The following is a 13,154-nucleotide window of genomic DNA, read 5'->3' on the forward strand; positions in this document are numbered from 1 at the left end:
GCACCATTTTATATTCCATCAGCAATGTATGAGTGATTCGGTTTCTCTGTGTCCTTTCCAGCAGCTGATGTTGTCAGAGTTTTTTATTTTAGCCATTCTGATACTTGTGTATTGCTATATCATTGTGGTTTTAATTTGTACTTCCCTAATGGTAAACGATGTTGAACATCTTTCCATGTGCTCATTTGTCATCTGTATATCCTCTTTGGTGAAATATCTGTTCATGTCTTTTGCCCATTTTCTAATTGGATTTTCTTTTTAATGTTGAGTTTTGAGAATTCTTTATGTATTCTAGATAGTAGTCCTTCGTCAATATGTGGTTGCAAATATTTTCTCCTAGGCTGTACCTTGCCTTTCCATTGACTTAACAGAGTCCTTTAAAGAGCAGAAATCGTTAATTTGGAAGGTTTATCAGTTTATCCGATTTATCAGTTTTCCCTTTTATGGACCATGCTCGTAGTGTCAAATCTAAAAATTCTTTGCCTAGCTCTTCGATCCCAAAGATTTTCCTCTATGTTTTATAATTTTACATTTTACACTTAAGTTTGTGATCCATTTTGAGTTAAAGTATAAAGTACTTTATACTTTATATAAAGTATGAAGTTTAAGCCTAGGTTCATTTTTTGCATGTGCATATCCAATTCTCCAGCACCATTTATTGAAAAGGCTATTCTTCCTCCATTGAACTGCTTTTGTTCATTTGTCAAAATTCAGTTGGGCAGGGACTTCTCTGGTGGTCCAGCAGTTAAGACTCCACGCTCCCAGTGCAGGGGGCCCAGGTTTGATCCCTGGTCAGGGAACTAGATCCCGCATGCTGCAACCAAGGGCCCGCACACAGCCCAATAAATAATTTTTTTTTTTTTTTTTTTGCGGTACGCAGGCCTCTCACTGTTGTGGCCTCTCCTGTTGCGGAGCACAGGCTCCGAACGCGCAGGCTCAGCGGCCATGGCTCACGGGCCCAGCCGCTCCGCGGCATGTGGGATCCTCCCAGACCGGGGCATGAACCCGTGTCCCCTGCATCGGCAGGCGGACTCTCAACCACTGCACCACCAGGGAAGCCCCCAAATAAATAATTTTTTAAAATTCAGTTGGGCATATTTGTGCAGGTCCATCTCTTGTTTGTTTGTTTGTTGTTGGTTTGTTGGTTGTTCTCTTGGTCTTTGTATGTCTTTCTCTGTGAATACCACACAGTCTTGATTATTGTAGCTACATAATGTTTTGAAATTGGTTAGACTGATTTACCCCACTTTATTCTTCTTTTCAAAATTGTTTTAGATATTCTAGTTCTAATATCTTTGCCTTTCCACATACATTTTAGAATTATCTATATCTACAAAAAAATCTTACTGGGATTTTGATCCCAGGAATCGCATTAAGTCTGCACACCAGTTTGGGAAGAATTGACATCTGTACTCTGCTGAGTCTTCCAATCCATGAACATGGTAGGGTTCTCAATTTATCTAGACCTTCTCTGAATTTTTGCATCAGCATTTTGTAGTTTTTAGTACTAGACCTCTGAATTTTTGCATCAGCATTTTGTAGTTTTTAGTACCTAAGTCCTGCACATGTTTTGTTAGATTTGCACCTAAATATTCCTTTTTTTAAAAGTAATAGTTGTAAATTGTATTTTTAATATCAGAGTTCATGTGTTCATTGATAGTATATAGAAATATAACTGATTTGTATGTTCATCTTATATCCTGTGATCTCACTGTACTTACCTATTAGTTCATGAATTGTTTTTTAGATTCCGTGGGAATTTTTACACAGTCATCTGCAAAAAGGGAGTTTTCTTTCTTCCTTTCTGATCTATGTCCCTTTTATTGACTTATTGCACTGGTTAGAACTTCTAGTGCTATGTTGAATAAGAGTTGTAAGAGCGGACACCCTTGCTTTCTTCCAGTGTTCTTCACATATTCTTCAAATGTGTTCTTAATTACTCATTGAAACATTTTTATGATGGCTGCTTTAAGATATTTGTCAGATCATTCTAACACATCTGCCATTTTGGCATTGGTAGCTATTGATTTTTTTTTTAACATTTTTATTGGAGTATAATTGCTTTACAATGGTGTGTTAGTTTCTGCTTTATAACAAAGTGAATCAGTTATACATATACATATGTTCCCATATCTCTTCCCTCTTGGGTATCTATTGATTTTTCTTAGTCACATTGAGATTTTCCTGATTCTTGGTATGACAAGTGATTTTCAGTTGAAACCTGAACATTTGGGATATTATGCCATAGAACTCTGGATCTTGTTTAAGCCTCTTTTAGGTGACATTTTCTGACATCACTCCGGCCAGGGAAGGGGGCATGGTACCACCTCATTACTACCATAGAGTGTAGAAGTCCAGGTTCCCCACTTGACCTCCATTGACACTTGAGGGTAAAGGAGGTTCCTTCTTACTGCTGGGTGGAATGGGAGTTCTGGTTCCACTAGGCCTCTGCTGATACCACCCTGGCCAGGAGGGGTAGGAGTTCCTTGCTACTGCTCCCTACCTGACTCACATGAACACCACAGGAAGTGCCGCCTCATTACCACTGGGTGGTATTGAAAGTCCTGACTCTCCACTAGGCCTCCGTTGACATCAGCCCAAGGGAGAGGGGTGCCTCCTTACTTCCAGGTGGGGGTGGAAGCCCAGGCACATGGTCTCCACTGACACAGCAGGGGTGGGCACCTCACTACCACCTGCTAGGGATGAAAGTCCCGGCTACGTCTTTGACCTTCTCTGACACCAGCCTAGCCAGGGGTCTTGGGGGGATATTGGGTACCTTGTTACAGCCTGGTGGGAAGTCTAGATTCCCCACTCAGCCTTTGCTAGCATAAGTGAGCGTAGGTCACAGATTTGTTTCTGCTGGGGTTGGCCAGAGTAGAGAAGTTATTGTCTTAAGTGTTCCTTTCCTGATTTTGTCAGCTGGAGAGAGCAGGCTTTTGCTGGAGGGTTTTTTTTGTCTGTGCCCATTGGTGTTTCAGACTTGCTAGCTTCTTCATCTCCACATCTGGGATCTATGAGGCAAAGAGAGAACCCAGGGAATTCACCACATGCTGTTCCATGGGTCCTGAGGTCCTTAGCCGATCTGCCTTCTTCTGTCCACCTTTCAGGGTCTTCTTATACTTGTTTTATATCTAATGTCCTGGGGTTTTAGTTGTCCTGGTAGGAGGAAGAGGGAAAAGTATATCCATTCCATCTTCTCAGATGAGTGACAGAAAGGGGGATTTGCAAAAACGTATCATTTAGTATAAGGATTAGCCATGGCATATGTAAAGCAACCAGACCATGAAAGGCACTGAAGACAATGATTGCTATTATTTTTCAATGATTCAAAGATTCTATCATTCTCAATTTGATTATTTTGTTTCACGCTATGATGTTAAATTCTAAAATTCAGTAATTCTCTGTTTTGGCATTTCCATGTACGGAACTTGGCCTTTCTTCCTTTCCCTTTTTTCCTATCCCTGGACTGTCCTAGGGAATTGTTGATTCTGAGCAAGTGTTCCATTGCCATGTCTTGCAGAGAGCAGAGAGCATCAATCCGGTTCAAGACCACTCCTGTGAATACCCTCATGGATGTCCTTCACCACAGGCCAGGATGGGTGGAAGTAAAGGAGTAAGAAGCCCTCACCCCCAGCCTTGTTTCTCCTTCCCTTTGTCTCACAGGTCCTTGTCTCCCTTCGTTTTTGTCCCAGCTCCCTTGGGTGGCCACTGGGACTTGTCCCAATTTGGCTGTGACAGGGGCCGACATTTATTTAGCATTCACAATGTGTTAGGTGCATTACTGATGTCATCTCTGTCTTATTGAAGCCTTATAACCATCCAGAAAGATGTGAATATGTTCAGAAATATTAAGTCAATTGTTTAAGGTCGCACAGCACCTAAGTGTCAGAGTGGGATTCAAACCCAGTTCAGTTTGACTATTCCACAGCCAGTGTCCTATAGCTCTCTATGCAACCATCACAGACCTGTGGAGTGAATCCTCCGGTGATGGCAGGTCCTGGCCACTTACTAGTTCTGTGACCTTGGACAAGTTTTTTGACCCCTAAGCCTACATTTCTTCTTCTATGCTGGGCCCTGGGGATACTGAGATGAAAAAGCAAACAATCCCTGGCACGTAGTAGGTGTTAATATTAGTGAAGGTTAAGGTTTGGATGCATGTAACAGAGACACAAGATAAAAGAGGCTTTGACAGACTAGAAGTTTATTTACCCCTCCCACTGAAGTCCAGATATAGGAGGTTCAAAGATGGTATGGAAATGTGGGACCCATCTGCTTCCGTCTTTCCACTCTGCTATCCTTTGAGTGAGACCCTCATTCTCATGGTCTGAGGTGGAGTTCCTGTACATTCCAAGCAGCAGGATGTAGGAAGGAGACAAGAAAAGGCATGTCCTACCCTTGAAGGACACAACCCAGAAGTCCCTCACATTTCACTGGCCAGAACTTAGCCATGTGGACACACCTAGCTGCAAGGGAATCTGAAAAATGTAGACTACATTTTCCAGGTAAATGTTGGAAATTCTATGACTGTAGAAAAAGGAGAGAATAGATATGAGGGGTGAGGGCAACCAGCTACCCTGCCAGGGTCCTCAATAAATATTTGTTGCATAACAACAACTAAGCCTCCTAGACACTCTTCCACACTTTACACGCATGACCTCTTTGAATCATCCCAGTAAACCTTCCAGTAGGTGCTATCATCATCTCCATTTTCCTGATGAAAAAACTGGACAAAAAGAGGAAAAATATACCATGTTGGAAAGTGGAAAAATATACCGTGTTGGAAAGTGTTGGAATATACCATCTTGTCAGGGCTTGAGCTAGGGTTTTCACCTAGCCTGGCTGTCTGCAGAGTCCCAGGTTCAGCCTCCCTGTTCTAGCAGCCTCTCAGTAATTGAAGGAACAAATGAGTGAATAGGTGAATGCATGCTTCCTGCTGCCTGGTGCTGGAGTCTAGCAGAGGAGACAGACCCTTACTAAATCATCCCACAAAAAAATTAGGAATTGGCTGACGGTGGCAAGCGTGGTATGGGGAATCCAAGATGGCAGAGTCCTCTCTCTGGCACTTTGGGGAGTATTACAGTGTTGGTGATGATGGTGATGGTGGTGATGATAGCAGCTACTGTGGATTTTCCTTCTTGGTTCTCTCATGTATCACGCTAATATCAGAATGAGTTTTCCTTCCCTGGATCCAGAAGAACTGGATGTAGTGGAGGATGAGGCGGGGGAGGTGATCGACAGGTATATGGGAAAAGGTACTGTCCTGACCTGCCACGTGATCTGAGGCTGCCCCCTGTTTCTCCTCAGCCTTGCTCCATGGTCAAGTGGAAGAAGGTCTGAGGGTTCGTCTGGTGCTGATAGTGTGGGAGCCCATGAAGCAGGTTGTTTCCTGGCTGATCCCAAATTGCCTCGAGAGTCCTCAAGTCAGGAAAGGCTAGAGGCCAGGGCCTTTACACCAGACATGGCTCGGTGAATGTGAGACCTTTTCCTTAGGACCTAAGCTGGGGTCTGGTATTTCCAGATAGAACGAGGTCCCAATTCAGACCATCAGCCTGTTAGGTCAGAGTTTGGAACAGATGTGGCCAGAGCTGTCCCCTCCCTTGCTTCCCACAAAGAAAGCTGTCCTTGATGCCTGGAACTGCAGCAACCATCTTGTGACCTTGAGATGATGAGCATGAAGACAACATGTTAAGGATGGCAGAATGAGAAGTTAGAAAGAACCTGGATTTCCTGTTGGCCTTGTTGAGCAGTTTAATGTTTTCCTGGGTGATTTAAGAGCAACTTGACTGTGATAATCATGAAGATGGTGTACAAAATGAACAAACTTGTGGAATTAGAAAAGAATCCAAAATCCACATCATGGTCTACAAGGCCCTGTTTGTTGGGCCCTACTCCAGTTTCAGTGTCATCCCTTACGTTTCTCCCTCCACTCTGGCTTTTTTTTCATATCCTTGAATGAGCCCTTTCCAACCTCAGGGCCTCAGTTCCTATCCTTCCCACTCCTGGAACCCTCTCCCCACTGCCCTTGATCTGGCTGTCCCTCCTTACCATTCAGATCTAAGCTGAAAGGTCAGCTCCACAGGGTAGCCTCCACCTAAATAGGTTCCTCAGCTGCCCTGCCTCATGGCCTCCAACTGGGTTATTCCAACTGGGTTATAACATTTCACAATTCCTCATTAGAGAGTTGTGTATTTGTTTCCTTGTTTATTTTTTATCTTCCCCACAGGACTGTATGTACCACCTAGCCAGGTGTTTTTGTTCCCCCTATATCCTTGCATCCAACATTGTCTCTGACACCAAGACAGCCTCAACACCTATGTGTTGTATGAATGAATGAATACTTCATTATTCATTCATTCATCCATTATTCATTCAACTAAAACAAAAGGTGGGTTAAAAAAAAAAAAGCAAATTGTGAAAGGAAATAGACAAGAGTAGCTCTAACCACAGAGCTCGGAATCTGGAACCCGATGGCCTGAGTTCCAGTCCTGCTCTGCCACTTACTAGCTTATGAACTTAGGTGAGTTCCTTAACCTCTCTGTGCCTCACTTCACTCATCTTTAAAATGGGCATAATAAAAGAACCTAACACTTAACAGTTACTATGAGGATTAATGAGTTAATATTTGTAAAGTACTTAGAACAGTGTCTGGCACATGGGAAGTGGAAGTAAGTATTAGCCATTAGAAAGTTTTAAGAACATGCCAAACGATGCCATGTGCCACATATGGATACGCACATATATACACAGTAAAACTATAAAGACACTCATAGAAATGATTCCAAATTCAGTCTAATGGCTTCCTTTTGGACAGGAGAGTAGGAGATAGAATCAGTCAGGAATATACGTGGAGCTTCAGTTATATCTGTAATTTTTTACTCAAAAATTTGGAAGTAATCATGGTTGTGCATTTCATTTCCTGTCAAGTCTTTTTGAAGCACCTCCTCTGTACTCCAGCTCTGGTATCTGGATTTGGTAGATCAGTCTGGTTTCCTGTCCCCCTCTCTGGCAAGGTGGTGAAGAACAGGGTCAGAATTTGGAGTCGGGGAGGCTTGGGAGTGAATCCCGAGGCTGCCATGTCCTCACTGAGCAAGGCTGTCCCCGTCTTAGGGATCCAGGCACGATCGTAGTCACTTCTGGGGCTGCTCTGAGGATTCAGTGAGAGGAGGGCTTTCTGAACTGGGAAGAGCTTATAAATGTTGCCTGTTTCCACTGCTTGGTCGTGTGGGCTCAGGGGTGGCTACTTGGATGCTTCCAGAGCCCAGGCAGGTAACATGACCACGTAAGGTTGGCCCATTGTCATGGGCCATAGGGCATGGTGGGGACTGTGATCTGGAGAGGGTGTGCCCTGTCTAAGGCGGTGGGTGCCAGGGGGCATCTGGGCTCAACGTGGCCAGATCTGCTGATTGTTCGAAGGAAACCAGTAGCCTGGATTTTTGCAGGGACATTTCTGTAGTTTTCACTCTGGCCTCACAAAGTACATGGTGGGCAGCGACAGCCCGAGGCCACCTCCTTGAGACTTACCTGATGGACACACCGCCGCTTACCCTTCAGCTGCACCTCCCTGGGCCCCAGATCTCCAGCAGTGCTGAGGTCCTCAGGTCCTGACTTTTGTCCCACCCCCACCCCCAGTGAAGGGGAGTGGGATTTCTACTGGTGCGATGTTAGCTGGCTCCGGGAGAATTTCGACCACACCTACATGGATGAGCACGTGCGGATCAGTCACTTCCGAAACCACTATGAGGTGAGCTGGGTGGGCCCAGGGGACTGGGTGTGGCAATGAGCAGGGGCTGGCTTGGGGGTACAAGGACCAGAATGGAAAAGTACAAGGGAATTTGGGGTACATGCCAGGTGAGAGATATGTGCCCTAGATTCACGATGAGCTAAATAGTGTGAGGGAATAGGGATCTCAGACCTGAGGAACAGCCCACCTTGGGGAGGGGACTGAGGTCATGGGCCGTCTGACTTCAGGTGCGAAGGCTAAAGAAGCAGGATGCTTGAGGGATTATGTGATTTCAGGGTGAGGCAAGTTGAGCTGTTTGGAGTCTGGAGATGGGAGAGAGCTCTGGGAGGAACCATACCACAAAGATGGGACTCGAGAGGCCAGTGGTGGGAGATTTAAAAAGTTTAGTGCAGCTTAGCAGTTAGAAAAAGAATTTTGGCATCAGACAGGCCGGGTCAAACCCTGGCTGTGCTGCCTGTTAGCTGGATAGCTCTGGGCAACTGACAACCTTCTGAGCCTCAGTTTCCTCACCTGTAAAGTGGGGATAATTATAGAATAGCAGGCTCTCAGTCAAAGTTACTCTCATTGTTACTCTTTTTTTAACCCTTTTTTTTTTAAGATTTATTTTTATTTATTTATTTTGGCTGGGCCGGGTCTTAGTTGAGGCATGTGGGATCTTCGTTGTGGCGTGTGGAATCTTTTAGTTGCAGCATGCAGGCTTCTTAGTTGCGGCATGCAGCATCTAGTTCCCTGACCAGGGACTGAACCCAGGCACCCTGCATTGGGAGCACAGAGTCCTTCCCACTGGACCACCAGGGGAGTCCCTCTTATTGTTACTCTTACCGTACAGAGAATGGGGGCTGTGGGAGGCAGTTGGTGGGGTGGTTGGAGAGGGGCAGTTGGTGGGACGGGTGGTGCAGGGCAGTGGGCATGAGCGCCAATGGCCTGCCTGTCCATCATGCTGCTCAGCTGACCCGCAAGAACTACATGGTGAAGAACCTGAAGCGCTTCCGGAAACAGCTGGAGCGCGAGGCGGGAAAGCTGGAGGCAGCCAAGTGCGACTTCTTCCCCAAAACCTTTGAGATGCCCTGCGAGTACCATCTGTTTGTGGAGGAGTTTCGCAAAAACCCAGGAATCACCTGGATCATGAAGCCTGTGAGTGCCCAGTGCTGGGGACTGGGGAGAGGGGGTGTCCCAGGGACCAGAGCAGGGATCCTCCATTGACACAGGAGTCTGCCAATGGAGAAGGACAGGACTCTGCCTGGGAATTCAGCCTTAGATGCACCATCTGCCTTTCCCTAAAGCAGGGGTCCCCAACTCCTGGTCCGGAACCTGTTAGGAAGCAGATGCACAGCAGGAGATGAGCGGCGGGCGAGGGAGCAAAGCTTCATCTGCTGCTCCCCATCACTCTCCATTGCTCCCCATCTCTCCCCATCACTCCCCATCGCTCCCCATCACTCCCCATCACTCCCCATCTCTCCCCATTGCTCCATCTGCCGCTCCCCATCGCTCCCCATCGCTCCCCACCTCTCCCCATCTCTCCCCATCTCTCCCCATCGCTCCCCAACTCTCCCCATCACTCCCCATCGCTCCCCATCTCTCCCCATCGCTCCCCATCACTCCCCATCACTCCCCATCGCTCTATCTACTGCTCCTCATCTCTCCCCATCGCTGCCCATTGCTCCATCTCCCACTCCCCATCTCTCTCCATCTCTCCACATTGCTCCCCATCTCTCCCCATCGCTCCTCATCTCTCCCCATCTCTCCCCATTTCTTCCCATCTCTCCCCATCACTCCCCATCGCTCTATCTGCTGCTACTCATTGCTCCCCATCGCTCGCATTACTGCCTGAACCACCCCCACCCTCACCCCTGTCCGTGGGAAAAATTGTCTTCCACAAAACTGGTCCCTGGTGCCAAAAAGTTTGGGGACCACTGCCCTAAAGGACTGACTACATCTCCTCCTCTCTGCAGTGTGTGGACCCAGCACCTATGACTGCTGGTATACAGTAGATGCTCAATAAATGTTCACTAGATAAACAAGTGATCCTCAGGACACCAAGGCAGGGAATCCAGAGTCTCTCTTCCTGAAATGAATGAAAACAATGGCCAGGCTGTGAGAAGTGCTTTACTTGCATTGCCCCACTTCTTGTAATGGTCCTTGGGAGGAGGTATTACCAGCCCCATTTTAGAGATGAGGAGCCTGAGACCTATTCATTCAAGCAACCCACAAATGCTTATTGAGCACTTGCCATGTGCCAGGCACAGAACTAGATGGTGGGGATACAGCTCTCAGCAAGTCAGACATGGGTCTCTGCCCTCCTTGAGGGCAGACAAGCAGAGGATACACGTGTGATTATAGCTGTGCTAAGTGTCAATAAGGAGAATGGTGCCAGCAGAGGAAACAGCAGGAGGATTTCCCCCAGCCCTTCAGCAGGCTTCTCAGAAGAAGTGAGAGATTGGGCTCTGAGACCAAACCCCTTGGTTCAAATATTAGCTGTACCACCTACTGTGTGACTTCAGGCAGATTACTTAACTTCTCTGTGTCCCGGTTTCCCCATCTGCAAAGTGAGAATAACTATAGCACCTATCACATAATGTTGTGTGATTAAATGAGTTAACACAGGTACAGCACATATTAGGTCCTCAATGAATGATAGTTGTTGTTGTTATAAGAATTAGTATTGAAAAACAAACAAACAAAAGAAAACAAATAAATTTTTTAAAAAGAATTAGTATTGAGCTTCAACCTGAAGGATGCAGAGGAGTCAGCCTGGAGAAGGGCAGAGGTAGGGAAGAGCATTCCAGGAAGAGGGAACTGCATGACCAAAGGCCTTGCATCTGGAGGAAGCCCTAGATCAAGAAACTGAGTGGCGGGCAAGGGTACCAGAGCACCTGCCGGCCCCTCAGCCCTTCCTCGTGCCAGGACTGGCTCTCACCACAATGCCACCATGGCCTTGAATGGCATCATCAAAGCCCCCCTAGTATTTTCTGGGATTGGAAATGTGCTTGGCCCCAGGAAGGGAGTTGGGGGGTAAGGTAGGAGGGGGCAGCCCCCCTTGTGGAGCTGGAGATGGGCTAGTGTTGGCTCATGCAGATTTAGCCAATAGCACAGGTGAGTGGAGGGGGAAACTGGCAAAAAACACCAAGTGCTCCCAAAGAGACCAGAGCCAGGATTTACCCAGGCCTCCTGAAGTCTCACTGGAAGGCTCGGCCCCCTTCCCAGGAAGGCGGGAAGGCCAGCGAGGAGGGCTCAGAAGGGTGTTAGGCAGATGAACACTGCAACCCACCGGGCGGATCCCAATTCCCACCATTATCTCCTCAGACAAATGGTAATTTGTGCAAATTGGGAACAAGCAATTGCATATTAAGTTGATTCCTTTCCCAGCCCCCGCCTTTGTTAGCAGCAGAGACAGCTGTAATTAAGAGGAGGAATCTTGGCTCCGTGTGTGTGTGTGTGTGTGTGTGTGTGTGTGTGTGTGTGTGTGTGTGTCCTCTCTCCTGAATCGCTGAGGCGCCCTGTCTGGCGTGGAGAGTGGGTGCTTCTAGTTAGAAGCCTGGTTCTGATTCTGATCCACCACTTATGAGCTGTGTGATCCTGAGCAGGTTACTAAACCCCTCTCAGTCCATTTCCTCATCTGTAAAACGGCCTTAATGGGTATACCTGCCTTACAGGGTTGTGAGAGGGTTCAGTGAAGTTACACATGAATTATACAAGCTGTATAAAGGGCTTGGCTCTTAGGTGCCCAATAATTAACCGCTTTTATTGTTATCACCGAGAGTCCAGACAACACTGCCTCTTCCCGCTGCCCCTGGGGAGCACTGGGTCAGTGCTTCCCAAATTTTAACGTGCTCACAAATCATCAGGGATCTGGCTAAAATGCAGAGCCCCTAGCAGGTCTGGGTGGGGCCTGAGAGTCTGCCTTGCTAACCACCTCCCAGTGATGCCACTGGGGCTGGTCCACAGACAACACTTTGAGTAGTGAGAATATAGAGGGGCAGTTCTCAAACTTGAGAATTTTCTGGAAAGCTTATTAAAGCACACACCCCCAGAGTGTTGGCTTCAGTAGGCCTGGTGTGGGGCCTGAGAATATGCATTTCTAACAAATTCCCAGCTGCAGCAGTCAGGGATCTCCATGGAAATGGAACCGTTAGTGTGTGTATAAGGAAGTGGCTGTGTGATATTGCGGGAGCTGGTGAGTCTGAAATCTGTGAGGGCAGAAAACTCAGGCAGGATTTCTCTGTTACAGTCTTGAGGCAGAATTGCTTTCTTTTTCCAGAAGCCTCAAGTTTTGCTCTTAAGCCCTCACCTGATTGGATGAAGCTCGCCCAGATGATCCAGACTGATATCTTTTATTTAGAGTCTGCTGATTTTAGATGTTAATCACGTCTATAAAATACCTTAACAGCAACATCTAGACGAGCATTTGACCAAACAAGTGGACACCATTGCCCAGCCAGGTTGACACATGCAATTAACCATCATACCAGGTTATGAGGATGCTACTGGTCTAGGTACCACACTCTGAGAACCACTGAGCTAGATCATTAGCTCTGGGATCCTGTTGTTTGGATTCCTTTGGTGTGGGGAAAAGTTAAAGAAGAAAAAATGTTCACATAGTTCACATAGTTGCAGTGGCCGGGCCAGTTGGGGCAGCCACCCGCCTGCCTTTTCCCTCAGATGTCTCCTCTGCCCTGTTCCCCAGGTCCTGCGAGCCTCCACCTTCCTCTTCGTGACGGCAGAGCAGTCCTAGAAAGAGGGGTTTGAGTTGGACTCAGAAGGGAGCAGGCAGCATCACCCCCTTCACGCCACCCCATCAGTCTAGTGTAAAGCCCATCTCAATCCGAACTTTTTTTTCCATCTAAGTGTTCTCCCCTCCCACCAGCCCAGGCCCTCTGGTTTGTCAGGGAAACGGACAGGACCCAGATCATAGGGACCACGCTTGCTCCTCTAGCCTCCCTTGTGTGGCTAGGAAGCAGGTGCTGGGCTCTCAGGACCCTGTCTGTCCGTCTCTCTGTGTGTCCACAGAACTGGTCTAATGCTTCACTCAGGGCTGTGAGCATCCTGGGCAACCACTGTGCTGCTCTGGGCTTTGGGGGGCCTCTGTCCAAAGTGCAGGATGGTAAGAGCCGAGTTTTAACATTCTCTTACGTGGGTTTACCCCAACCAGAGCTTCTCACACTTTTTCACTGAAATCTCCCAAGAGTTGAGATGTTTTGGATGCAGATAACAGAAAACCCAGTTCACAGTAGCTCAAACAAGAAGGCAGGGGTTCTGAACTGTTCTCTTTGGCATCTGGTGTAATGTGTGGACCCCATCACAGAATAGTGTTTTTAAACGCATAACATAAAGTATGTTTGATTATAAAAGAAAGCAACTGTATCGAAAAACAGTTACAAGCTGTGTTTGTCTGGCTCCTCTGAGAAACAGATTT

General features: G+C 47.0%; 1 protein-coding gene across 6 annotated transcripts in view; it reads left to right on the forward strand.

Moving 5' to 3' along the window:
• TTLL9 (tubulin tyrosine ligase like 9) overlaps nt 1-13,154 on the forward strand; it is a 65,944-nt gene that overhangs the window by 18,514 nt on the left and 34,276 nt on the right. For 2 of the 6 annotated variants that reach the window (XM_060284464.2, XM_060284465.2), the window contains exons 3-5: nt 3,521-3,663; nt 7,630-7,741; nt 8,690-8,875. In XM_060284464.2, the coding sequence (XP_060140447.1) occupies nt 3,596-3,663; nt 7,630-7,741; nt 8,690-8,875 (366 nt within the window). In that variant the 5' untranslated portion in view covers nt 3,521-3,595. Of the gene's footprint in view, nt 1-3,520; nt 3,664-7,551; nt 7,742-8,689; nt 8,876-13,154 lie in introns of all 6 variants that reach the window. The other 4 variants (XM_060284462.2, XM_060284463.2, XM_060284461.2 and 1 more) reach the window with 3 other exon arrangements.

Source organism: Globicephala melas, chromosome 15, assembly GCF_963455315.2.
Source record: "Globicephala melas chromosome 15, mGloMel1.2, whole genome shotgun sequence".
In the NCBI taxonomy this organism is placed as follows: Eukaryota; Metazoa; Chordata; class Mammalia; order Artiodactyla; family Delphinidae; genus Globicephala; species Globicephala melas.